This window comes from Neolamprologus multifasciatus, chromosome 5 (genome assembly GCF_963576455.1).
Source record: "Neolamprologus multifasciatus chromosome 5, fNeoMul1.2, whole genome shotgun sequence".
NCBI lineage: Eukaryota > Metazoa > Chordata > Actinopteri > Cichliformes > Cichlidae > Neolamprologus > Neolamprologus multifasciatus.
Genome location: NC_140443.1, coordinates 3430352 through 3457529, shown reverse-complemented (window position 1 = coordinate 3457529; position 27178 = coordinate 3430352). Strand labels below are relative to the sequence as shown.

The window sequence follows — 27178 nt, the reverse complement described above, 5'->3', positions numbered from 1 at the left end:
TTTCTTATTTTTGTCGCGGGCCGGTTAGCTGTCATTGTGTACAGCTAAAGCTAACTCGGCGCTAACTCAAAGCCCGTTACTCTTATAAACTGTAGTCCAACAATATATGCTAGTTTATGCAGGTTATGTTGGTGTTGATATAGCTTGTCCCATCAATAGATAAAGAAATGGTCGTATTAGGAAGCAAATGACTCTTTTTTGTGTGTGTCGCCAGTGAGCTAACGTTATTCTGACCCTGCGCCGAAGCTGGTGGCGTCAAACCGATTTTACTTCAGTTAATAATCAAAATCAGCCCGTTCAAGCCCTTCGATAATGCATATAGGTATTATTTAAGAGTCTTTAAGTGTAAACGAGGGCACACGTCAGAGGTAGTAATGGGACTAAGGTCACACCGCTTGAGTGCAGACCTGACTCTGCAGCTGTGTGTAATGGCGATCCTACACACACACACACACCAACACACGGATTCATTTCATTCTGCGTGTTTTCAATATTTCATTGTTCTCTTGGATCTTGTGTGTCGTATTGAGTTTATTCAGGTGAAGCAGGGTTTTGAGAACAGCAGGTTCATTTAGGGGTGACTGCTAACGACCTTCAGGCGAATTAGGAGCCTCAGATGGGTCCTTTTACCTGCTTTTATTTATTAACTGGTGCCAGAGATGTGAGGTGGAAACATGACCATTAAAGAATCCAGGATTTAAATCTGCACCAACAAAGATGACGGTGTAACTTCCAGCCGAATAAAGCTTTTACACACCTTTTTAAAGCAGATATATCAAATGTTATATATATACTTATTTGTATAGTCTTTATATTTTGGTGACTACCGAAATTAACTTTAATCTATGAAATGATTCAGAATAACTGCCTGATTAAATGTCTACATGCACTTCAAGGTTTCAAGATTAAAACTTTAATGCGTTGTTAAAAAAAAAAATCAGGACTGAGATAAATGTGTTTTTTACACATTATGTTTAAGTAGGGTTAATATACTGTATGAAATGTATTTTTATTTATCAAAAGTAAGAAATTAAAGGAAAATGTACCGATTTTGTTTTATTATTACTAAGTTAATTTAGTCAAATAGTGAGTTTCATTGTTGTGTCAGTTTTTAGGAAAAAGGGTGTCTTATAGAAGATATTTTCAGATTTCAGTTTCTCCAGTGAGGAGATTTGCAGCCTTGGTTATTCACCAACAGGGTTTCTGTTTTTTAATGGTCTAAAAATCCAAAAATGAATTTCACAAATTAAAATCTTTGTTTTTGTCTTAAAAATTGATCAAGTTTATTTTATAAAGTATTAAATTCCATTTCTGTTAAATGTGTTTTGGTGGAAAGGTAGAAACAGATCATGCACTCATCAAAAGGTTGGTGGATCAATCCATCATATCATTCCAGATATCCTTGGGGCAAGATACTAACCTAAATTCCTCTCTGATGCATCCGTCATAGTATGAATGTGTGTGAATGTTATAAAGTAATTGCATAGAAAAATAATTGGAAAAAGTGCTTGTGAATGGGTGAATAATTGGATTGCTCAGAGTAAGAAAGGACTATGTTAGAAGCCCATATAGTCCATGTATTATAACAAAACTACAGAATAAAGCCAACATGGTGAAAATTTGTTTTCAAAACTGTCTGCTTAGCAAACTGCATTTAAAAACTACTTTGTATGTACTGCAGTATTCAGTATGTGTACAATTCCAGCATATTTTGACTTTGTACTTTCACCTTTGACCTCCTTGCTGAGTGGGTCACAGTAGCCATGAAAGCATGCTGGCAACAGGCATCCTGGTATTGTTAGTGTGCTGCAGTATTTGGATAGACTTAAAATTTGTGTGCAGGCCATTTAGTCTCGTCCATGTTTTCTCCCATATTTCCTTCCACGGTGACTCTCTGTGTCGTCACTGCAGTTTTTATTGTCTCTATTAAAACTTCCATGGTGGCAATGGTAAAACATGGAAGCTATAAAACTACATGCATCTTATTTTTATGAATCCACTTTTACCAAAACACACAACATGATTTGTATTCAGTGTATTTACATCGGGTCATTCTTCAAATTAGGTTGTTAAATTCAGCTTTTATTTTACTCTGATTACTAACCAGGAAATGATTGTTTTAAACATTTTAAAGTGAAATGATATAAAGACAGTACTTTTGTTCTGTCTCCCTGATATTTGTACAGAATTTAATAATTGGGGGAACATTTAAATTATTTTTTTTGTATTTTTTCCCCTCTGCAGGCGATTCATCATGTCTCTGCCAAAGCCACTGATGAGGGGGCTGCTTGCAAAGCGACTGAGGTTTCACCTGCCCATTGCTTTCACTCTGGCTTTAACAGCTGCCATTGCATTCAAGGTGAGAGGATGACGCACACTCAGGTGGCTGCAGACACAACTCTGATGGTGACGCCAAGATAAAAAATGACACAACCGTGATGAAAGGAACACATCAAAGTGTCCTGTCAGTATCTAGATCCACTTACAGCTCAGCAGACAGCTGATTGGCTCTTCTGTTGTCATCATATTTTATTCATCACATTTATTTTCTAGTTAAACTTCTTTTTTTCAGATTAGTTTATAAGATGCAATGAATAATTCACTTAAAGGATATGACGTTTTTGATGTTGACAAATAAACACAGTAATATAATTTTGTAATATATAATATAACAGATTTTTTTTTATTGTGACCAGTTTTACTCTTCTGCATAGTGAGTATCCTACTTTCACTTTTAATACTTTGAGTAGTCTCTGTTATCTCTGTAGTTATACTAATTTTACCTGCAGTAAGTTCTGTCATATTTTTGTTGTTATTCCTCACAGTACACGGTGACAGAGCCCAAGAAACAGGCGTACGCAGACTTCTACAAGCAGTACGATGCCGTCAAAGAGTTCAACGCCATGAGGGAAGCTGGGATCTTTGAGAGTGTGCAGCCCACTGGGAAATAAAGCCACGGTGAGGGCCTCATTACTTGGCTTTAAATATTGTCATTTCAAACGTCTGTATCATATGGAGTTTAATATATGATATGATGGTGTTTCCATCAGCATTAACGTTCTGCTTTTTTTTTCGTGAAGATAATATTCTTAGTTTAAAGCAGGTCATCGAAACACAAACTTTCATTTAGGATATGTCAGATTAGCCTTTTAATATTTTCTGAAAATGATATGAGATGTGCAGATATTGAGAATTTATTATTACTGCAGTTTGTAACAACTTCTTTCTTGTTTACGGTAGAGGTGGGAATCACCATACATCCCTCGATACAATATTATCACAATACTTAACACACGATACGATATTATTGCAATTTTTTTTAAATATTTTGCGATATTCAGATTCTGTACATAAAGGTAAACTTTATCAATATTCATTTTATCTAATATCAAAGTCTCACACTCAGTCTTTCTCTCATTTCAGTTTTATTGTTGACAAACTGAACGGTTTGTATTACAGTCTAGTCCAACTTAACTGAACGCAACCATCTGGTACAATTATAGCTATTCTGAACTATGCAGTTTATGAAAACTATGCAGCCCCTTCAGCAACTGAAGAATTTGAAAGTAAATCAAAACAAAATATAATTTTACATTAAATAAAAAAGTTTTAAACTTAATTAAAATAAAACATGTCTTAAATTAAAATAAGTAAACTGTCATGTTTATTGCTGCCAAAAAAAAAGTTAAACACATTTGGACAGTGAAGGAATGTCAGGATTCTTGCTCAGAAAAAGGATCAACATGCTCTGAAGTCAGAGCACAAAAACCTTTTTTGTAACAAAGTATCGATTTCTGCTGTCCCTGTATCCATACATTATTAAACAAAATATCATGATACTACACAGTATCGATTTTTTCCCTCACCCCTAGTTTACGGGCAGTTTCTGTGACTGAGCAGGGCTGCATATTCAAAGGAAAAAGTTCACATCTGTGGTTGGAACAAGAGACACAGCTAGCTTTAAATATAGGAAAAGTGGATCTAATCAGATTTATTGGCATGCAAACAAACATTACAGCAGCCATGTTTTCAAGAAAGTGTTTGAAGGCTGTCTGTGCATCGCTGAACAACATTGTTGGAAAGTATTTCATATTAGGTGCTGTAGCAATTCTTCAAAAGAATGATGCAGATCCCAGACTTTTAAAAAAAAATTGGGGGGCAAGTTAAATAATTTAAAAATGTTTTTAAAAGTCCTTTTGTTTTTGTTTTTTTTACCGCAGGCGTGATCTTAACTGAATCCTAAACAAATGATAAATTCCATTATTCTGAAGTATTTCCACTTCACTCTTTAAGCTGAGTGTTAAGTAAAGCAGTTCACCTTTCATCAGGCTTTAGCTTCACAGCTGCACATTATGCATGAGTAACACAGTACATGGAGATGGAGCATTTCACAATATTGCAGATGTTTTCTTTTGCAAGCTCAGATTTTGTTTTAGTAAAACTGTTACGTTTAATTATGAACGCAGCTTGGTGCCTGCTGCTGAGGTCCTTTGAATCTGTATGTTTTCTAAAGGCCAACAGGGGGCGCCGACTCTGACGGGAAAGAATTCAGATTGAAGGGAAGTGTTTAGAAAAAAGACGGTCGGCTCTGTGGAGTTTGTGGTCTCTGAGTTGTTTAAAGTCTCATTGAAAGCAACATGATGGCCGTTCTTATAAATTATGGAGTCAGAAATGGATGATACAGCAAGGTTTGCTTCAGGGTGGGGCTACCATATGAATGTTGCTGCCCTGTGATGAGCTCGCAGCATCCCTTTCTCAGTCAGGTCCGCGCCTCGCAGGCACATAAAGTTTCAAAACATCTGTGAGACGGTGACTTTACGATAAATAGGTGATGTCATGGTGGCTGCATCCATGTTTTGTATACAGCTTTTGTTTAACCTTAGATCTTTTTTAATTTAAGTTTTGTAAATTGTATGTAAACTGCAATAATACTTTATTTTATACTAGCTCAGTAAGAATAGTATTTTTTTATTTAAACAAAACGTTTGTCGTGCTCGTCAACGTGCTTACTGACGTGTCAAACCATCTCTAATGTCTGGTTGTTTCCTTCCTCCAGCTCTGCTTCCCTGTTGTTCATTCCTGGTCTAAAAGATGGTTCCTCTCCACCTCCACCTCGACGTTACCTACTGATCAGATGTAAACGTCGCTTTGCTGTTTTTGTTCATTCAAATAAAATAAACTATTCTATTAATGATCAAACATCTGCCTTTGTGATTTATTCAAAATGAGCTTTGAATCTCACTGAAGTGTTAGACAAACAAACATACATAACGACGGGGTTGGACTGGACTCCAATATTAATGAGCATCACATGTGTCTTTTGTATCTCTGTGTTTGTTATTGACTGCCTCACTGTACTGTCAGATGTTCTAATCGGTTTGACATTTTTGAGATGGAGTATTTTGAAAATGCTTTGACGTTTGAGGTGAAGCATCAAGTGTGCGCATTACTAATGCTGAGGTTGTGTCTACTGAAAATGCTCAAAGCTTCCAAAATCAAGTTCAAACTGAGGGTTATCTTATACATGGTATAAAACCTTCAAGGTTTATCTATCACCTGAGAAAGAAGTGTGATTAAAGTAAATCAGTGTAGACATTAATGCTCACAAAGCAGGAGATAGATACACAAAGTTATTACAACATTTCCAAACTTTATTAATTAATACATTCATAATAATTACTACATTATGAAGAAATTAAAGAGATTCTCACTACAGAACAAACCTGATAGAGGCAGGGAGTGAAAGATTTCAAAGACTCTGGAAGAAAGAAAGCTAGTAATGTTTCTAAAGACTAAAGGACTGCGTTGGGAATTGTAGTCTCCAAGAAAACCTTCACTAGACTTCACCCTATAAGTGAAATTTAACAGAACTGAATTGAAGAAAGAAGGATGTGTGAAGATTCTGAAAGAAAATCTCAAGCAGTCAGCAGTAAATCTGTGTCTGGGTCTTTGGTCTGTTTTCCTACACAACAACGACCCAAAACATGCCCCGCTCCAAACATGAACAGAAACAGAATACGGTAACTTTATATAATATTAGTAACGTATCATGTTTCGGTGTTATAATTGTTTTTTCAACATACTTGGACAACTGTCGTGTATTGGATGGATTCTATCTGGTGCCCCCTGCTGGCCGCGTCCCGTACTGCAGTCTTTGTTTGCACCGCCTTCTACTACACTTCCTGGTTTTTTCAGGTGGATGTCACAGCGGCTGCCAAACGGTCTGTCAAACAAGTCTAAAGTTGGAGGACGGGAGAGGAGGATGAATTCAGTGATGAGAATACGGCAGTTGGAAGAAACGCGCGGTGTGTGTGGAGCCTGTATTGCAGAATGATGACCGGACGTTGTATTTTTGGCGGATATCAGGCAGCAGCGGCGGCAGCGGGGAGGCTGCTGTGAGGCGGAGGAGCGGGCTAACTGTCCCTCTAGCTGCTGCTAGCCAGTTAGCGAGCGAGTTAGCATTAAGCGGTCTGCTACTGTTAGCATCGAGTGTCTGCTTTGAAACGTTGGCCAGCTCCCCCCGAGTTTGACTGCAGGCCAGAAGATTCAGAAGAGTCTGGTTCTCCTGAAGAGGACATCATGGACTACAAGGACAAAGTACAGATGAGACATAACCCTCGCAGGTAAAGCTATTCTAAGAATGAAAACAGGCTTTTTGATGGCTGGCATCTCATTGATTTTATCAGTCTAACGGTAGCAGTCGGTGAAGTTTGTCAGTGGGGTGGCAATCTTCCGGCCAATTGGTATCTATTCAATGAGGCTGTAGCATTACATAACCGACTGTACGATAAAACAGACATTAAGTTAAATGACTTTAAAGCTTCTCCATGTCCCCTGTAGTCTTCTTATGGGTAACTTTAAAGGGTCGTGCTGTCCTACATGTAGTTTATGTCTTAAAAGAGTCTGTTCTGATATGTTGTTCTTTTACAATATCCAGAAATTGTAACAAAAAGTCTAAAGTCAGTCTTACGATTCCTTAAGACCTTAAACGTTTCTCGCCTAAGAAGCTGAACAGAACTTTTTTTTTTGTCTTAATTGATTAAATAAATAGTCAGTACGACGCAATCCCAGCTCTTATTGCATTAACCAAGCCGCCTGTGTACACTTGATCTGCTGTGTCGAATCCTGGGCTTGTCACTATCAAAGGCCCAGTGATCTAATTTAATGCCGTAAATCTCTTTGAAGATCTCGGATTATCTGCTTTAATCTCCAACAGGTTGTTACTGAATCAGCTCAGAGTCAATAAAACGCGCAGTAATTCTAACAGAAGAGCTGTGTGTGTGTGTGTGTGTGTGGGGGGGGGGTCCACAGCACTGGGTTTGTGGCAGGTGGAAAGAATGATACAGGGGTTAGAAGAACACGTTTTAATGAAATGAGTGTGATTCATGCGGCGCTTTGTTGCTCGTGTGTGTGGCTGCTGTGTCTCTGCACCTGCAGATCTTTTATTTACACTGCAGATAACCTGATTCAGATATGAAGTTGTGAAATGTGTGATTGTGGCTTTTAAAAGGAAACAGGTATAATTGTATATGTGCAAATATATGTAGACAGGAGTGGCTTAATGTCCTGTTCAGTTAAAGTTGTAAATATAGGTAAAAAATTGCTTTTCTCTGAGATTCTAAATTTAGATTCGTTTTCATCATTATGTGTTTGGTGCTATGCCCATAAAACTTGTACCAATTCAATTGTATCCAAATTAAATGTTTTCCATCCACAATCCTTCAGCAGGTACTCGCGATATTAAATAAGCTATAAAATACCAAAACACATATAAAATACAAGTCATAGTGGTGTAAAAATTCTTCAAAACCACAGTTTATTCAATTCAATTCAATTCAATTTTATTTATATAGCGCCAAATCACAACAAATGTCGCCTCAAGGCGCTTCATAGATACAGAGAAAAGCCCAACAATCATATGACCCCCTATGAGCAAGCACTTTGGCGACAGTGGGAAGGAAAAACTCCCTTTTAACAGGAAGAAACCTCCGGCAGAACCAGGCTCAGGGAGGGGCGGGGCCATCTGCTGCGACCGGTTGGGGTGAGAGAAGGAAGACGGGATAAAGACATGCTGTGGAAGAGAGACAGAGGTTAATAACAGATATGATTCAATACAGAGAGGTCTGTTAATACATAGTGAGTGAGAAAGGTGACTGGAAAGGAAAAACTCAATGCATCATGGGAATCCCCCGGCAGCCTACATCTATTGCAGCATAACTAAGGGAGGATTCAGGGTCACCTGGTCCAGCCCTAACTATATGCTTTAGCAAAAAGGAAAGTTTTAAGCCTAATCTTAAAAGTAGAGATAGTGTCTGTCTCCTGAATCCAAACTGGAAGCTGGTTCCACAGAAGAGGGGCCTGAAAACTGAAGGCTCTCCCTCCCATTCTACTTTTAAATACTCTAGGAACAACAAGTAGGCCTGCAGAGCGAGAGCGAAGTGCTCTAATAGGGTGATATGGTACTACAAGGTCATTAAGATAAGATGGGGCCTGATTATTTAAGACCTTGTATGTGAGGAGCAGGATTTTGAATTCAATTCTGGATTTAACAGGAAGCCAAAACAGGAGAAATATGCTCTCTCTTTCTAGTCCCTGTCAGTACTCTTGCTGCAGCATTTTGGATTATTAGTTTAGTTAATGCTTTGGTTTCTCGAGATGAATAACAAAACACAGGAAACTCTTGGTTGCCTGCATGATCAGTTATTCGTGACCAAAAAACAAACCCTCCATTATGATGATGATGTCCTGAGCCGTCCTTAAACGTCACAGCATTCACTTGTCTAGTTCCACTTGGGTATTAATGTACGGGAAGTTAGAGCTTCGATGTGATATTCTGGCTGTTTGTATCAGTCTTAGTTTCTGTAGAATTACACCAATATAAAGCACATCTGATCAGCCGAAAGTGACTAAAATCAAACAAAAGTGTCACGAAATTCTGGTTCAAGTTTCTCAGTGTGATTGATGTTTCTCTAAAGTAGAATATTGAATATTTTAAGGATATAAGTTATTTATTGTATGGAAAACATATTTCAGGATGCTCTTGTTTTGGCCGTATACATCTCCTTTCTTTACCTTTGTCCCTCTCTTGTGCCAAACAAGTTCAGATTCGCTCCCTATTAGCTGTGGCACGTTTTGTTCAGTTTGTTTGAATTATAATTAAAGTTCAGGGAAAGCAGTGCATCTTTTCTTATTTAAAATGTAACAAATCAAATTTTTCTAAAGCCTGAGTAATCCTGTTAAATAGCATCAGCCAAAATAACTGATTGTTTTCCATTATTGAGCAGCTTTAGAGACATTTTCACCATGAAACACCATAAATGCTAAAGAAAAAACTAAACAACAAACTCTTCATTAAAAATGCATCCTGTTTTTTTTCTTTCCTCGCTGTCATCACTCTGTATGTGGATGTTGAGCAGCTCATAACAGACGTGAACTTGTTTGTTGTGGGAACTGGTTTGTGAGCTCAGCGTGTTTGACAGTAGGAACTGACAGGTTCCTGTTATCCCCTCTTATCAGGAGGATGCTGGTAAAACTCGCCGCTCTTATGTTATCATTTTAACTCACTCATCCACTGTTTCCTCATTGCGTTGACGTAACGCAGGACTTTTGTGTTGGTTTCATCCCTTGTTATTGCAAGACTGGGTTAGGCTTTGTGTTCAATTATAAAATCATGTTTGTATATCCTGATGTATTTCAGTGTCACCCTCAGGCGTGTGGGGGAGTCACAGTTTTGCTCTTTTAAATGAATTATTCCTTCCTCTGCAAATACCGTAATAAGCAAGTACTTTGTGCAGATCAGTAACAGGCTAACAAAATCCACTGTTGCTCTTCTGAGTTTGTCGTCCTGTGGATGGACTCCACAGTCTGCAGCTGCTGATGATAGTCGTTGTTTGCTCTGCTAGCTCAGTGTGGTGGTACATCAGTCTGTTCTCCACCTGTAACCTGGATAAAGAGACCCTGTAGAAGCACCTGAATGACACTAAGGTGTGTTACAATAACAACCTGCTGAGAGGAAGTCAAGAGACGGCAAGGACCTAGCGTGTTAGGAGTGACGGGTCTTTCAAAATAAAAGTGCAAGGATGAGTTGTTTGTTCATTTTAGGATATAAAACATGACTTGGTATATTATTTTTAGGGTTTTATGTTGCTTTTACTTTATTTTCATCGTCTCCTGAAGCAGATCACCTAAACCCATCCAGTCAAATATTTTCTTAGCTGCGTATCCAGCTTGCAGTTGCAGGGAGGCCCCATCATCACTGGGCTTCCACAGGGAGACAATCATTCACACTCACAGTCCCACCTGCAACACATTTAGAATCATGGGGTAACCTAATATGCACGTCTGCAGGCGTGGAAAAGGAAATAGATTTTATAAGTAATGATTGGAACAATATTGGTCCATGTAGATGCAAAAAGCTACAGTCCTGTTTCATTCCTATGCTTAAAAAGACCTGGCACCATGTTTTTAATGTTCATCAAATATAGTTGGGAAAGCAGGTCCTACTGTGTGTGTCTAGTTTCTGGTAGACTTTAAAAAGGGTCTTTAAAAGAAACGTAGCACTTTTTAGACACAAATAATAGTGTTATGCTTTTAAATTAACACTGTCCAGTAATGTTACTGATGGGTACGATGATACATTTCATATTTTATACTTAAGTATATGTATATTAATACATATACTTACTGAATATACAGAGTAGACACTAGGGGTGGGGGGAAAAATGGATACTGTGTAGCATGGTGATATTTTGTTTGCTAATAATGTATCGATACAGGGACAGCAGAAATCGATACTTTGTTACAAAAAAGGTTTTTGTGCTCTGACTTCAGAGCATGTTGATCCTTTTTCTGAGCAAGAATCCTGACATTCCTTCACTGTCCAAATGTGTTTAACTTGTTTTATGGCAGCAATAAACATGACAGTTTACTTATTTTAATTTAAGACATGTTTTATTTTAATTAAGTGTAAAACTTTTTTATTTAATGTAAAATTATATTTTGTTTTAATTTACTTTCAAATTCTTCAGTTGCTGAAGGGGCTGCATAGTTTTCATAAACTGCATAGTTCAGAATAGCTATAATTGTACCAGATGGTTGATTCAGTTAAGTTGGACTAGACTGTAATACAAACCGTTCAGTTTGTCAACAATAAAACTGAAATGAGAGAAAGACTGAGTGTGAGATTTTGATATTAGAGAAAATGAATATTGATAAAGTTTACCTTTATGTACAGAATCTGAATATCGCAAAATATTTTTAAAAATTGCAATAATATCGTATCGTGCGTTAAGTATTGTGATAATATCGTATCGTGGGATGTATGGTGATTCCCACCTCTAGTAGACACCAGGGTTGGGCGAAATGTAAAAATTTTCCAACCGGCAGTCTCAGTAAGAATACCAGCAAATGTCTGCAAATGACAGGAGACAGGCTGTATGTGACTTCCACCGAGCAGCGGGTCGGCCACATGTGGTCTAAATGTCAAAACACACATTTGACATCTGGCACACACGAGGCAGACGTGTGACGGAGTTGTGGCTGACAGATCAGAGGAAACATTTGGGCCAAATACATTCACCCCTGTTTAACATTGCTTTGATCAATTTGATACACGTTGAGTTTTAATTAAAAAACGTTTTCATTGTTTTTAACGTGTCTGTTATTCATGTTATTAATATGTAATGTCTGCTGGTATTTGTTAGCATCCTCTTATTTGTGGGATACTTGAGATAAAACTTTCACTCGTGTGTGACAGTTTTCATTAATCACCATCACAGCTGCTCGTCAGGAGTCCAGCTCTTTTGGCCTCAGCAGATCCACACATGCAAGTTCACTTGAAAAGCTGTGGTAGATTAGCATCTCAATGATTTGCTCTCACTCTCTCTTTTGTGGCTTGACGCTGATACACTGGACAGCTTGGCTTACTGGGCTGTACTGGGCTGTACTGGGCTGTACTGGGCTGTACTGGGCTGTACTGGGCGGTGTGAGGTAGAGAATGTGGTTTGCTGGCTTTAGAGAGGCACAGACTCACACATCAGGCTGCCTGAGACACCGAGAGAAAGACCGTCTCTCAGCGTTCAGTATATTCTTAAAGATGTTCTCTGTGTTGTAAAGACTTCTCTGCCATCTCTGCTGTTTTGTTTTTGGATTTTATTCTTATAAAAAAAATCTTTTATGATGTTTTTTGAGCTCAGACCTTAAAAATCATTTTCACACTTCTGATCTGCTCCAGACTTCTTCTGGTCACACGTCGCGCGTCCTTAACTTTGCATAAAGTTTGTCGGTCAGGTTTTTTGTGTAATCCCGCTGATGAATGCACACTTATAAAAACGCTCTGTTTACTCTGTAGATGCAATAACAGTCACCATTTGTAATATCAGGCCTCACAATTCAAAGTAGAGCAGATTAAAATGGAAACAGTCCTCATGTGTTCATATCTGAGTGCTGTGTAGGGCCGAGTATATAAAGAAATAAGATGAACCTTTTTGTTTAGAGTCACTAAGAGGCCAGTTTATTAAAGAGACCCCACAGCCTGAAGCTCAAACTGCACTAACCCCTACTAGTGTTATTTATTATTAATTATTTATTTATACTTACTTTACAGAGATAAGCATGCAGTATGAGCCCTGGAACAACACACAGCTTTTATTGCTTTGGCTTTGCAGTGTCCCTCAGACGTCAATAATAATCAATAATAATCATTAAATACTATAAATACTAATCCAAATACTCGCAACACAAAATTTAGACAAACACGAGTAACATACAACGAGAGAGGAGGCAGCAGATTATTCAGGATGTGACTCGGCTGCATCTTTGGTCAGTTGTTTTTGGAATAAATGAGACCTGCTCTCACTGAGTTGGATTTGAATTGTCTCACAGAAGAGTAAATACAGTCCAGGTAAGTTCAGGTATGAGCTTGAAGTCTCAGCACAGCAGCCAGCTACCGTTTTCTCCCTGTTATTACTCAGCAGTAAAGTAATCATAGTTTATTTGCCCAAGCAGAAGCTGCCACTCTGTTTTTACAGCTGCTGTGATTCAGAGTCTCGGAGTCAGGGCCATCATTATTACTTAAATCATAACATTCCCAACATTCCCAACAGCTTCTAGTTAATAGAAAAGATTCTGAGTTGAAAACGATCTACTGCTAACCGATGTTGCTCCACTATTTTCTGCTTTTTTTCTAATAACATTAATAAAAAGATCGGACTGTAGTTACTGTAGTAAGTACTTGTAGATAAAGTAACTTGTTACAGAACTTTATCTGTTTAATTGCCTCTTAACAATCTAGAAATGTTTCATGTCTGCACAAATGCAGAATAAATTTGTAATATTTTCCACAAATAACTATAAAATCTATAATCTTAACAAAGACTCTTTGTCATAATTATATCAGGTCAAACAAGTGTAGTCAGTAGGGGTGGGTTTTTATAATTGATTTATCGATTAAAATCGATTCTGGCTTGGATAACGTGAAATCGATTCATTAAAATCCTGAATCGATTTTTTAATATAAATGTATTTTGCCCGAAATGCCAGAATCTCTGGTGAAATCTCACAAAATTTCAACCACCAAACAGCTAAGACAGTAAATGAGAGCAGGAACACGGATTCTGCACAGAGACGTAAACACACAGCGCAACCCGCAGATCAGAATCAGTGAGATGTGACTTTCTCACAGTCGTGGCTGAAAGCCGACAGCTCGCTGATTCTGATCTGTCGGCGGGTCCGCGCTTTGTGTTCACGCCCTTTATGCACTGATTCTAAAGCTGTTAGTTTGATGTCTCTCCAAACAATATTGACCGAACCAGCAGCAAAAGAAGATCCAAACTACGCTTCACATAAACATCGTCATGGATTCACTCTGACTTTTACTGTTTTGCTTCGACCACGATGCACAGCTCTCTCTCTCTCTCTCTGTACTGTTTTCTTCATTATTCGCTTGCTTGTTAAGCACAAGTCTACCGTTGTTTACAGCGCTGTCGGCTGACCTTTTTTTTTTTTTTTTTTTCGTTTTACATACTTCCGAAAAGAAAACCTAATTTCTGCTGTTCAATACTGAACAAATTTAAACTTTTTAAAATTATGCAAAATGCAAAACGCTTAGCCGTGTCTCTAATAAAACCGCTGTAACATCAGAGGTAATGTTCATATGTTGATTAATGGTTTTCTTTCGTTTTTGATGTACTGCAGAATATTTTTATAAAATCCAGGCCAGGAAAAATCACCTTCATGTGTTTCTGTGTTTTATCTTCAGCTACTTTGACACAAAGGCCTCTGCTGTGATGCTCACACCTTTGATAAAGTCTCACAAGTGTCAGCTTTCTTTTTATAGATACAAAAATATGTTAATGTACTGATCTGAATTATAATATTTCTGACCTTGTGAATCGGAATTGAATCGATTCTAGAAATCAGTGACGATACCCAGCCCTAGTAGTCACTCCCCAGAGGCTCTTTGTGAGGCTCCAAAATACTGAAAGTGTTTGATTATTAATTGGAGTGTAATATCTGAACATGGCTCTGGATCAGGACGGACGTTTCCACGAGAGCAAATGTTCATGGCTTTTTAATTTGTCATTTATTAAAATTATAAATATATATTTTAACTCAAAAGTACAGTTTTTAAATTTAATGTTGCTGAAACAACAAAGTAATAAAAAAAATCTATCTGATCGAGGAATCACTTTATTTCCAAAATAAAAGCTATACTATACGCTTCGTCTGGGCTATATTCTCAGCAGCATATTAAACATATCAGGTCCCCATAAGGAGAATCATGTGCTAACGGCTGTCTAAATGACTCGGGTAAAGTTTGTAGCATGTGTGCTTGTTGTTTTTGTCTGCTTCCACTTGTCTTTGCACTAGGATGATGTCGGAGTAAATGTGCAGTCATATTCGTTGTGTTCCCACTAGTGCTGTCAGCGTTAATCTGAAATGACTTTAACGACACAACACGGCAAATCTCCGTTAACGAGCTACCGCAGATCGCCCCGTGTGTGGGGCTGGACGGCGTCAACACGTTAACGAGCTAACTGCGCTAACGCACTAGTTCCCACCCATGTAATTGAGCATTGCGTGGCACATCCAACATACTGTTTTACTTTTGTCCATGACGCGCTTACCTTCAGGGTCATACGTCACATGAAAACCAAAATAGTTCAGATCTGAATGAGGGTGGGGGAGGTTCAATTTGTCATGTTGCAACGAGCTTAGCTTCTGTCTTGCTAGCTTGCGCTGCGCTCGGTGGATCTGCGCTCGACAGTGCAGCCTAGGCGGAGTAGTCGAACGCAGATCCACTGAGCGCTCAACACAGACAGCATCGTCAGAAGAAAAGTTGATCAAATAAATTAAAAATTTTGTATTGTTCGATACATATGCGTACCGAACCGGAAGCACTGTATCGACGAATGGTTCAATTTCAATACGAGTATCGTTGCACCCCTAATATGTAGGTGTATTCACCTGCTTATCAGCAGGAGTTCAAAGTGACCCTGTTTTTGTAAATTAATGCCAAATTAAAAAAAAAATAAAGTGACCACATTTCATACTAAAGCTTGCATGTATGGGTGTTCCCTTTATAATATCGTGATAAACGCGTCATATTAGCATTACTTAGCCTAACTTTAGAAGCAATGCTATTATAACATAGTATTGCATTTTTATTTTATTTCCATGGACTTGTGAGCAGAGGACCTTCAGTTATCCTAAAAATATCTCATCACAAGCTGCATCTGGGACATGTTGGATCTATTTTTGTTTGCGTAGAGATATTTTTGTCTCTTCAGTTCAAAGGTTGTGGAGATATGTTAATGTTTCAGGAGAGAATGAACTGATCAGCACTCAGAAGAAGGCTGAATTCAGTAATAAAGTTTACACACATGCTTTTGTTGGAAGGAAAAAATGTATTTAATGTTTTCATTACTGCATAAAATGTTGGCCTTGAAATGTTAAGCTTTTAACATTTTTTTATCTTGAGGGTGGAAAATGGAACAAATAATAATAAAGATCCTGCACCAAATTAATGTGTTTGCAATTGTTTTTTTGTTTTTTTTACTTTCAGGTGTTAATTACTGGCACGATCTGTAATATTTTTTTAATGTGAAAGTGCCAGAGTGTCAGTTTAGGTCAGCAGGAGTTGTCCTAAAGTGCTTTAGAGGCGTGTAGTGTACAAAAGCTGTGATCGTGTGCTGCAAACAATGAGACAAATAACCAAAAACCACAAACAAAAATCCTGAAAATTGTTCTTTCTGTCACTGCAGACAGCTGAAGAAGCTGAGCGAGGACAGTCTCACCAAGCAGCCAGAGGAAGTCTTTGATGTCCTGGAGAAGCTGGGTGAAGGGTGAGTCACGTAGCCGTACAGTCTGAGGCTCACCTCGGTCCTGACAGCAGCAAAGTTTCACTTTGCCTGTATTTATGTGTCATCCTGGTCTGTGTTAGTCATCCTGCTCCTCTCCGTATCTCTGTCCTTGTTTCTGCGTCATTTCATCTCTGTTCCTGTCAGACTTCAGGCTCCGCCCTCCTCTGTTGCCTGTAAACATTGCCTCTTCATATCCTGTTTCTCAATGTGCTTCCTGTTCCGAGCGGCTGATTGACTCCTCGCCTGCACGCGTCATAGCTGATTCAGACACTTCTCAATGATCCTGCAATTAATCAAAGTCATTCGGTGCTGCTCGATTTTTGCAATAAAGACGTCTTATTAGTAACACTGGTCTTAATGAAACTATTTTTTTATGCCCGTTATCGTTCATGCTCATATCACAGCTTTTTCTCACTCTTGCTTCATCTGTCAAAGTGAGAAAAACTGTTGGTGGGAAAGTAATGAAATCAATTGAATAGTACACTGATGTTTACTATTGACATCAGTCACTAATCAATGTGTCTGTGAAGTCTTTCCACTGCAGGAACTCGCAGACAGTTTTTGGGCGGCCACACCTTTAAGTGTGGGAACCCCCCGAGGGCTATTTTCAGTGGAGAAAGAGAAGAAGGACCTTTTCTTAGACAGTTACTTGAATTTTGGTTTCCAGCGATTATGAAAACAAAATAATCAGGATAAAAGGTTCACTGTTTCTCTTCATTTTGCTACAACCCTCTCATATTTTTCCAGTGTTAGAAATGAAGCCCACCGCTCTCCTACACAGAGGCGTGCTTTTCACTTGCTGTCTAGTTAATCGCAGTACAAGATGACTGAAAGAAAGAGTTTATCTAAGGAATGAAAAAGTTACAAGGTTTCTGAAGGAAGACCTGTGGAAAGATCGTTAACAGGTGCGTTTGTCTCTAGATCGCTCAGCGTCTTTCACCCTGAGCTCAAAGCTGTATTCCAGTCACCTCAGAGCTGAGTGTGTTCCAGTAATACGGTTGGAAAAGCAGGAAAAAGAGGATTTTTTAAGAGGATAAAGCACAGATGAGCTTCAACCATTTTCCATCCACTGTTGGATTCTTAACTCAGGATTTGTGGGGCTCCTCTGACTTTCCGAGTTGAAAATCCAATTTGAGGGATCGTTCCATTTGAAAAGCCCGACTGGGAACTAGGGCTGCCACGATTAGTCGACTAGTCACGATTACGTCGACTATCAAAATCATCGACGACTGATTTAATAGTCGACGCTTCGTTTGAAGCTTTGTAAGATCACAAAAGACGCAGGAATAAGTAGTAGGATTTAAGAGTGTAATAACAAACTGAGACAGAAGATGGCAGCACTGCATGTACAAGGATGCCAGCTGCCGTTAAACCCCGAAGAAGAAGAAGAAGCTGTGTCCCAGAATTCATAGCGCGGCCCAGCTCAGTTTCCAACAATGGCGGCAGCTAGTTAGTTTTAATATTACTCTTATTATTCTTTCTGGGTCACAAAATAAACGTTGAACATATTTTCAGGCGAGAATGTAGCTGTGTAAACCTCAAATATCTGCTCAGTTTATCAAGACACCACATATTTTCAAAAGCGCTCCGACGTTTTCGGAGACGTCTGTTAGCCACTAGCTCGATAGCTAGCCGGGGGCTAGGCTAACTAGAGCCGTGAGAACACCGGACTCCCGGCAAATCGTTTTCAAACCCACCACCATCTTTCGCTACTCAGGTTAAACATGATATATAAGTCACTTAGATAACTTAAAAATGTTATTGTTTGGCTTTTTTAGTATTTTATTTGTTCCTGAGTAAATCGGTTTGGCTGAGATTAAAGTTATAGTTTTTACACAGCTGAATAAACATCAAGCAGACAACTGATTATCAGAAGTGTGAGATGCTCGAGAATTTACTCCGATGTCCTGTTATATTTTAGATAGCAAGGAGTTTATTAAACTTCACCGAAACAATCTGCAAATTTCATTAAAGTTTAATAAACTATAATCTTGTCTTTATTTTTAGTTAGCACATACCTTAAACACTTAAAGCTGTAAGCTAATGATAGTTATATAAGAGAAGATGCTGCTGGTGCAATAAGCTGTAGGTTTTACATCTAATGGATGATGATCTGATTAGTCGACTAATCCCAGAAATAATCGGTGACTAGTCGACTATCAAAATAATCGTTTGTGGCAGCCCTACTGGGAACTCAGACATTATGACTTATATAAGGCTGCTGTTGCCCACCTGCTGGCCGTCATGCAGGTCCTCCGAGGCACCTGAGCTCACAGCTTCTGTTTTTTTTTACTGCTTTGTGCACCTTCACACATCCTGCTGTAAAGGCCGGCACGGACAGACGAGCGTCCCTTAGACTGAAAAAGAAAAAGGCTTCTCTCCTTTTTCAGTAAATGTAATCTCCTGTTAAAAGGAAGTTTATAAGTTCAGTAACTGTCTGTGTTTAAGTTCATGAATGATTATATTAAATCATGCACAGTGAAATATTGACTAAAATCATTTTAATTCTGTTATAATCGAGCAGCCTCACCAACTCTTGGGTGTGGCTCGATACTGTTTGGTTAAACGTGGAGATAACAACTATCTGCTCATTGATCTCAGTCATTAACAGCCGAAAGAACATGTTAAGCTTCTCTTTGTGTTCCTGCAGGTCTTACGGCTGCGTATTTAAGGCTCATTATAAAGAAACAGGGGAGATCGTAGCCATCAAACAAGTTCCTGTGGAATCCGATCTGCAAGAGATCATCAAGGAGATCTCCATCATGCAGCAGTGTAACAGGTACATGCGTTACTGAACTCGATCCGTGTGCCGTGAAACATAAGAAAAACCCAAAGGCAGTAAGAGCATCACTGGTGTGACTCGGTGTTTTGTGTGGTCAACGTTTTGCCGCTCATCTTTTGCACACGTCCTTCCGCCCTGTAATCACACACGACCTCAAACTGGATTAAAAAAAGTCCCCCGTAAGAGAACCATGGGCGCAGATGTTTGGTTAAATTGCTGAAAAGCAGTGAAGCAGATACTTTTATCTCGAAGCATTTACAGTAAGTGATTTCAGCCTCTGCGGAAACATTTAGAAAGTTTCATTAAGTTTTTCTGGGGGGCTTTCCCATAAGGTGACAGCCCCACCCCCGCACCAACTGACTGTTATAAAATTCTCCAGGGGAAACACATTATTATGGTCTGTTTCTCACTGGGAAGTGTACCAGACCTGCAGAGTCTGTGATATAAAAGTGTTTGCTGAGGTTTTTCATTCATTGCTGCAGCAGCTATAACAGCTATAGCAGCAGTTCCAGAGTGTTCTTCAAACGTGAGCGACACTTTCACTTTGACTCACAAACCTCCTCAGGGCCTGGGGATGCTGTACTACAACACTCTGTCTGCTGATCTGCACATAATACAAAATATCACTGAACTATTGGCACTGTCTCGAGCTTTCAGAATAATAAATAAACACTTCTGTTTGGAATAAAATAAATACAAATTAGGTTTGCGAATAAAATAAACTTTTAAATTATTGCAGAGTGTCCATATTGTTAACAAACAAAATAATTATTATTATATAAATAATAAAATGTAAAAAATTATAAAATAAATAATAAATAAAATAATAATTGGCCCCCTAGTGGCCAATCTAACAAACTACAACAGAAATGACAAGCCACCCTCTGATTAATGAAATAAGTTGGTATCGGTTCATGGTATCGGTTAACTTTTACGAGTATGAGTACACACACATTTTACAGTATCGGCCCCGATACCAGTATCAGTATCGGTATCGGTGCATCCCTAATTACAATATTTCATCAACCTCAGAGATTCTGTGGTAGTTTTAGTCCGTTGTGAGTTAGCACAAAACTAAACACTTTGAAACAATAATAACTAAACTTGAACAAACACTCTGAAACTAACCACAGATGTCTGTAAATTCACTTCACCCCTGTGTGATTGCACCACAACTCAGACGTGAGCTGGCAGTTTCATAAGGTCACATAAGGTCTCCTGCTAATGTTGAGCTCAACTTTAGGAAATAAGTTTCATCAGGGAGAGAATCGTAGCCTGACTGAGCATAAAAGCAACACATTGAATCTCAGACATCCTGAAATAAATGGATGAATGTGGTCTGACTCACCGATGTCCTTGTGTTCAGTCCCCACGTGGTGCGCTACTACGGCAGCTACTTCAAAAACACAGACCTGTGGATCGTCATGGAATATTGTGGCGCTGGGTCCGTCTCTGATATCATCCGAATACGTAACAAGACGGTAATGTAACACCCAGACACACACACTCACATGTAGTTTGCATGGAGCACAGCGTGTGTGTAAGGCTTCTGCACGACTTCAAGGTTTTCGATAAATGAATGTTAGTCTGATGCATCTCTACAGATTCAGTTTAAGAATATTTAGATGTGCCTCCTCCACATCAGTGCTACGTCTTGTTTGAACATTGCTTTGCATACATGAATCTAATTAATGTTATTTGCGTTTGCCTTGTAGCTCAAAGAAGAGGAGATAGCCACCATCCTTCAGTCCACTCTGAAAGGTCTGGAGTATCTTCACTTCATGAGGAAGATCCACAGAGACATCAAAGCAGGCAACATCCTGCTGAACACGGAGGGTCAGGCCAAACTGGCCGACTTTGGAGTTGCTGGACAGCTCACAGTAAGAGAAAACAATCTGCTACTGTAAATGAATATGATGTGTGTTTGATGTGTTTTAAATGTTTTGTTATATCTGGTTTAATATAGAAAGAAAACACAATTAAACACCAGTAGTTGAATAAAGATGCTATCTGCCCTTTGAATGTTGTAGAAGCTTTAACCTTCTATGCTTTACTTTATGTTGTTTTCTCTCCATCCTTCCTCAGGACACGATGGCGAAACGAAACACTGTCATCGGCACGCCGTTCTGGATGGCTCCAGAAGTCATACAGGAGATCGGATATAACTGTGTGGCAGATATCTGGTCTCTGGGAATTACAGCTATAGAAATGGCTGAGGGCAAGCCACCCTACGCGGACATACACCCAATGAGGGTATGGATCATGTTATAGTCCACTGTAGAAAGTAGGGGTGGAGCCGAACCCGGTATTCGGAAAGGCACAAATAACGTGTTTTTTACGAATACTTATTTTGAACAAATACTTGAAAAAATATTTGTATTTGGGAACAAGAAAAACTTTATATCAAAAAGCTGAGTTCCCTTATGAGACCGCAGTGCGTGACCGGATGAGTGAGTGGAAGAGGTGACTGACAGAGAGGCTCGGCTCAGTGAAAAAAGGTTGAACTGCATCACTAATTTTGTTGAATATATTTCTTTGCACCTTAACTGGGTTCCTGAGGCTGTTTATAACTTTTGCGAAGATCGAGAGATTATTCCATTACGCTGCATTACTGACGACTGCAGTCAGTGCTGTCAATGGTAACTTTAACTCATGTTCGCTCTGTTTACTAGGGGTGCAACGATACTCGTATCGATGTTGAACCGTTCGATACAGTGCTTTCGGTTCGGTACGCATATGTATCGAGCAATACAAAATTTTTAATTTATTTTATCAACTTTCCTTCTGACGATGCTGTCTGTGTTGAGCGCTCAGTGGATCTGCGCTCGACAGTGCAGCCTAGGCGGAGTAGTCGAACGCAGATCCACTGAGCGCAGGGCAAGCTAGCAAGACGGAAGCTAAGCTCTCGTTGCAACATGGCAAATTGAACCTCCCCCACCCTCATTCAGATCTGGCGTTTGGAACTATTTTGGTTTTCATGTGAAGTATGACCCTGAAGGTAAGCGCGTCATGGACTAAAGTAAAACAGTGTGTTGGATGTGCCAGCAATGCTCAATTACATTGGTGGGAACTAGTGCGTTAGCGCAGTTAGCTCGTTAACGTGTTGACGCTGTCCAGCCCCACGGGGCGATCTGCGGTAGCTCGTTAACAGAGATGTGCCGTGTTGTGGCGTTAACGTCATTTCAGATTAACGCTGACAGCACTAGTGGGAACACAACGAATATGACTGCACATTTACTCCGACATCATCTTAGTGCAAAGACAAGTGGAAGCAGACAAAAACAACAAGCACACATGCTACAAACTTTACCCGAGTCATTTAGACAGCCGTTAGCACATGATTCTCCTTATGGGGACCTGATATGTTTAATATGCTGCTGAGAATATAGCCCAGAAGAAGCGTATAGTAGAGCTTTTATTTTGGAAAGAGACATTTCTCTGTAATAAACTCTCTTTTCCAAAGATGAGTGATTTCTCCATCAGATAGATTTATTTTTTTATTACTTTGTTGTTTCAGCAACATTCAATTTAAAAACTGTACTTTTGAGTTAAAATATATATTTATAATTTTAATAAATGACAAATTAAAAAGGCATGAACATTTTTTTGTATCGAATAAATATCGAACCGTGACACCAAAGCATCGAACCGAACCGAACTGTGAATTTTGTGTATCGTTGCACCCCTACTGTTTACGTAGCTCTGTTAGCTCGGTCATTTAAAAATAGGCTGTTGACAGAGTAACATTAAAGTTTGGTTTAAAAGGTTAAAACAATGCTTGTGTAGTTGTGTCAAATTGTATGCACTTGTGGGAGTTATATGATACGTTTAAGTTCCTCTGTCTTTTGCAGACAGCAAGATGTAGACTATACCTAATTAACGTTAGCATAGCTTCCCGTCACGCATGAACTTAGCTGAAACTCCCCACATGGATTTGGGCAACAAAATAGAAAAGAGTGTTGCTGCTGCTGAGCCACCTCTTGGTCCTCCACCAGCCAAAACAACTTGATCAAGTTCTGTGTGGAAGCATTCAGTCAGTGCTGCAGATGAAACCAAAGTGATATGTAATGAGTGCAAAAGTCAAATCAGCAGAGGCACACATATCAAACATCTGTCAACATCTGTTATGCGTAATCACATGCACTTAAAGCATCCTCTCCTGGTACTGTCTGCCAACCACAAGCACCGATTCATCATCACAGCCATGTTCTGCCCCCGCAAGTCAGTTTCGCTGTCTGTTCAGTCTCCTCCAACAGGACGGGTGGTGGTGGGTTCATAATGGTCATAATGGTATTTTATCAGTTGTTGGTTTGACCACTGATGAGGTAATGGCTGTTATGTTATTTTCTTGTTACATGTTCATTGCTGGATTTATGGAAAAACATCAGCTAATATTGCATATCCATAATGATTATAAAGGATATAATTAAAGAATACTTGCACTATTACTTCAATTAAAAGTGTAACGCAAAAAAAATGTTTTTTTACGCTATTTTGAATTTTACTCGAATACAAATACAAGTACAAATACTTTCCCCATCAACAGATACAAATACCAGCTGCTTTCTACATCTCTAGTAGAAAACAGTGCAAGTGTGTTTGCACTGTGTGTGTAAGCCCAAAAAATGTTAGTATGTAAATAATAACAGCTGTGTGTGTGTGTAAGAGAAGACAAAGAGTGACATGAATTACTGTATTTAGCTGAACAGTGATGATTAGCTGGTTTTGCCTTCACTGTGCTGAACTGTTTCCTCTTCCAGGCCATCTTCATGATTCCCACAAACCCTCCCCCAACCTTTCGGAACCCGGATCTGTGGTCTCCGGGCTTCCGGGACTTTGTCAGCCAGTGTTTAGTGAAGAACCCAGAAAACAGAGCGACGGCCACACAGCTGTTACAGGTGACGAAACAATCCTGTAACTGATAACAGATCGAGTGTCGTGGATGACCGTGTGATCAGAAAACATTCAAACCTTTAGATATCTTTAAATTAGATTTTTAATTATTAAAGCAACGCTATGTAAATGAGGTAATAACTATTAAACAATTTTGTGCTCATTTTTAATTTATTATTTTTATTTCTGTTTTATTGTGTGACCTGCTCTTTAACTTTTTCAAATCAAATGTATTTTTATTTTTAATTCTTTAATTTTTTCAATTTGACTTTTGAATTTATTTAATTTTTTTACATTAATGAGCTTTAATTTTTTTTGATATTGTCTTTTAGTGAACAGCTTCACTTAACCATTCATTTTATTTTGTTTTGTTGCTGGCTGGAATTTCAGTTTAATATATCCTATTACAGTAGTATTTTTTACATAATAGTAGTATTTGCTGTAATATTTGCTATTGTGGTCATGCTTTAGCTTTCATGGATCAATTCTAATTGTAACTAATGTCAAAACCCATAAACGTTTGGTTTGAGCGTTACGTGTCTTTCTCCTCTACAGCATCCGTTTATTAAATCGGCTAAGCCCAATTCCATCCTCAGAGCTTTGATCACGGACGCCATGGAGATCAAACTGAAGAGACAGGAGGAAGAACAAAGAGAGCAGGATGCAGATGACGATGAGAATTCGGTACAGACTTGAAGAGTCACAGATTATCTCCATCAGCCCTTAAATATCAATAGGATAGCATTTACAGCTTTTAAGTTACTGCAACTAAAGAAGGCGTAAACTTACAAGTGTTTTTGTATTTGACGAGCTTTTGATTTCTGACTTTCCAAAGCTAAACACAGACTCATATTTATAAACATGTCCTTTCTGGATGTCGTAACTGCCGTTGGAGAGCATTAAATCACGCTGCCCTCTGCCTCTGTGTTTCAGGATGAAGATGAGGTTGACCAGGGGACGATGGTTCGGGCAGGCACGGGTGACTCAGGAACCATCCGGGCTGCCGGTTCTTTAGGAAGTTCTCTTGGAAGCACCGCAGGAACAATGATTGAACATGATGACACGGGAACCTTGCAGTCACAGCTGGGCACCATGGTCATCAACTCTAATGATGACGAGGACGATGATGATGACGAAGATGCTGGCACTATGAAAAGTAAGTCCCTCTAAACACATGAAATACGCGTTGAAGTCATCGATGAGGGCTGCAAAATCAACTAAGTTCTGGCCTCTGATCGTAATCAAAGTTAACTTTATACAAAGTGTAGTAGTAGTAGTATAGTAGTAGTATAATAGTAGTAGTGTAATAGTAGTAGTATTAGTAGTAGTATTAGTAGTATAGTAGTAGTATTAGTAGTATAGTAGTAGTAGTATTAGTAGTATAGTAGTAGTAGTAGTAGTAGTATAATAGTAGTATAATAGTAGTAGTAGTAGTATAATAGTAGTATAATAGTAGTAGTAGTAGTATAATAGTAGTATAATAGTAGTAGTAGTAGTATAATAATAGTAGTATAATAGTAGTCGTAGTAGTAGTATAATAATAGTAGTATAATAGTAGTAGTAGTAGTAGTATAATAATAGTAGTATAATAGTAGTAGTAGTATAATAATAGTAGTAGTAGTAGTAGTAGTATAGTAGTAGTATAGTAGTAGTAGTATAATAATAGTAGTATAAGTAGTATAATAGTAGTATTAGTAGTATAATAGTAGTAGTAGTAGTAGTATAATAGTAGTAGTATAATAGTAGTAGTATAGTAGTAGTATAGTAGTAGTATAATAGTAGTAGTAGTATAATAGTAGTAGTAGTAGTATTAGTAGTATAATAGTAGTAGTAGTAGTATAATAGTAGTAGTGTAATAGTAGTAGTATAGTAGTAGTATAATAGTAGTAGTAGTATAATAGTAGTAGTAGTAGTATTAGTAGTAGTAGTATAATAGTAGTAGTGTAATAGTAGTAGTATAGTAGTAGTATAATAGTAGTAGTATTAGTAGTATAATAGTAGTAGTAGTAGTAGTAGTATAATAGTAGTAGTATAATAGTAGTAGTAGTAGTATAATAGTAGTAGTGTAATAGTAGTAGTATTAGTAGTATAGTAGTAGTATTAGTAGTATAATAGTAGTATTAGTAGTATAATAGTAGTAGTAGTAGTAGTATAATAATAGTAGTATAATAATAGTAGTATTAGTAGTATAATAGTAGTAGTAGTAGTATAATAGTAGTAGTATAATAGTAGTAGTAGTAGTATAATAGTAGTAGTAGTAGTAGTATAATAGTAGTAGTGTAATAGTAGTAGTATTAGTAGTATAGTAGTAGTATTAGTAGTATAGTAGTAGTAGTAGAAGTATAATAATAGTAGTATAATAGTAGTAGTAGAAGTATAATAATAGTAGTATAATAATAGTAGTAGTAGTGTAGTAGTATAATAATAGTAGTAGTAGTAGGAGTAGTAGTATAATAGTAGTAGTGTTGCTTCTCTGTGATCTTTGGCTTTGTATCGAGGGGCTGTTGTCTCGCTGGTCGTCTCGCTGCAGAATGAATTAGAGATTAGTCGAGCACTTCTCAGAGCTGAAATCTAAATATTTAAAGTGTTTGCTCTGCTCTGTACACCTCAGTGTGTTTTTAGCCACAGTGAAATGTGCTCGTACATTTGTGGAGCTGTGCCTGATAAATGCAGTGATAAATTAGCTCTCAGTTTACTGGAAAACATGTAAGAGGAACCAAATGATGACGTGCTTTGGCATTATTTTTAAACAGACAGGATCAGTGTCACGTCATCCCTCTCTTTTATGCACTCAGGGTTAGAATAAGAAGATCGAGACATTCAGAACCGTGTTACATGCACTGTGTGATATTCTGCCTCTGTGACAGGCCAGCGGGATTATGACAGAGAATTGAGTGAGCTGAACTATGTGTGCAAACAAAACCGAAATAAAAACAGAGATTTTAATGGCCACTTACAAAACTAAAGAAAACAAGCCTGAGTTTTGGTGCATGTTTACTGACACTCTGATATCTATCAGACAAATACCACACATTATAACTGAACCAACAATGAAACTAATAATGCCTTCATGTATATGCATTGTTCTGCAGAACATGCAAAATGCTTGAAATTGAAACAAAACAATTCAAAGGCTGCAATG

The 27178-nt window shown here is 38.3% G+C and overlaps 3 protein-coding genes across 3 annotated transcripts in view; 2 read left to right on the top strand and 1 right to left on the bottom strand.

Annotated features, from left to right (window-relative positions):
* The window catches only part of cox6c (cytochrome c oxidase subunit 6C), a 5450-nt gene extending 251 nt beyond the window's left edge, over positions 1–5199 (top strand). The window contains exons 2-4 of the mRNA XM_085161337.1: positions 2245–2359; positions 2826–2958; positions 5057–5199. Of these exons, the coding sequence (XP_085017463.1) occupies positions 2255–2359; positions 2826–2951 (231 nt within the window). The 5' untranslated portion in view covers positions 2245–2254 and the 3' untranslated portion in view covers positions 2952–2958; positions 5057–5199. The remainder of the gene's footprint in view (positions 1–2244; positions 2360–2825; positions 2959–5056) is intronic.
* LOC146517808 (odorant receptor 131-2-like) overlaps positions 1–27178 on the bottom strand; it is a 244355-nt gene that overhangs the window by 105118 nt on the left and 112059 nt on the right. The gene's annotated exons all lie outside the window — the stretch shown is intronic.
* Positions 5695–27178, top strand: part of LOC146517815 (serine/threonine-protein kinase 4-like) — a 53736-nt gene continuing 32252 nt past the window's right edge. Inside the window, exons 1-9 of the mRNA XM_085161315.1 lie at positions 5695–6623; positions 16263–16343; positions 19012–19140; positions 20510–20624; positions 20859–21023; positions 21229–21396; positions 23904–24041; positions 24592–24720; positions 24970–25192. Of these exons, the coding sequence (XP_085017441.1) occupies positions 6580–6623; positions 16263–16343; positions 19012–19140; positions 20510–20624; positions 20859–21023; positions 21229–21396; positions 23904–24041; positions 24592–24720; positions 24970–25192 (1192 nt within the window). The 5' untranslated portion in view covers positions 5695–6579. The remainder of the gene's footprint in view (positions 6624–16262; positions 16344–19011; positions 19141–20509; positions 20625–20858; positions 21024–21228; positions 21397–23903; positions 24042–24591; positions 24721–24969; positions 25193–27178) is intronic.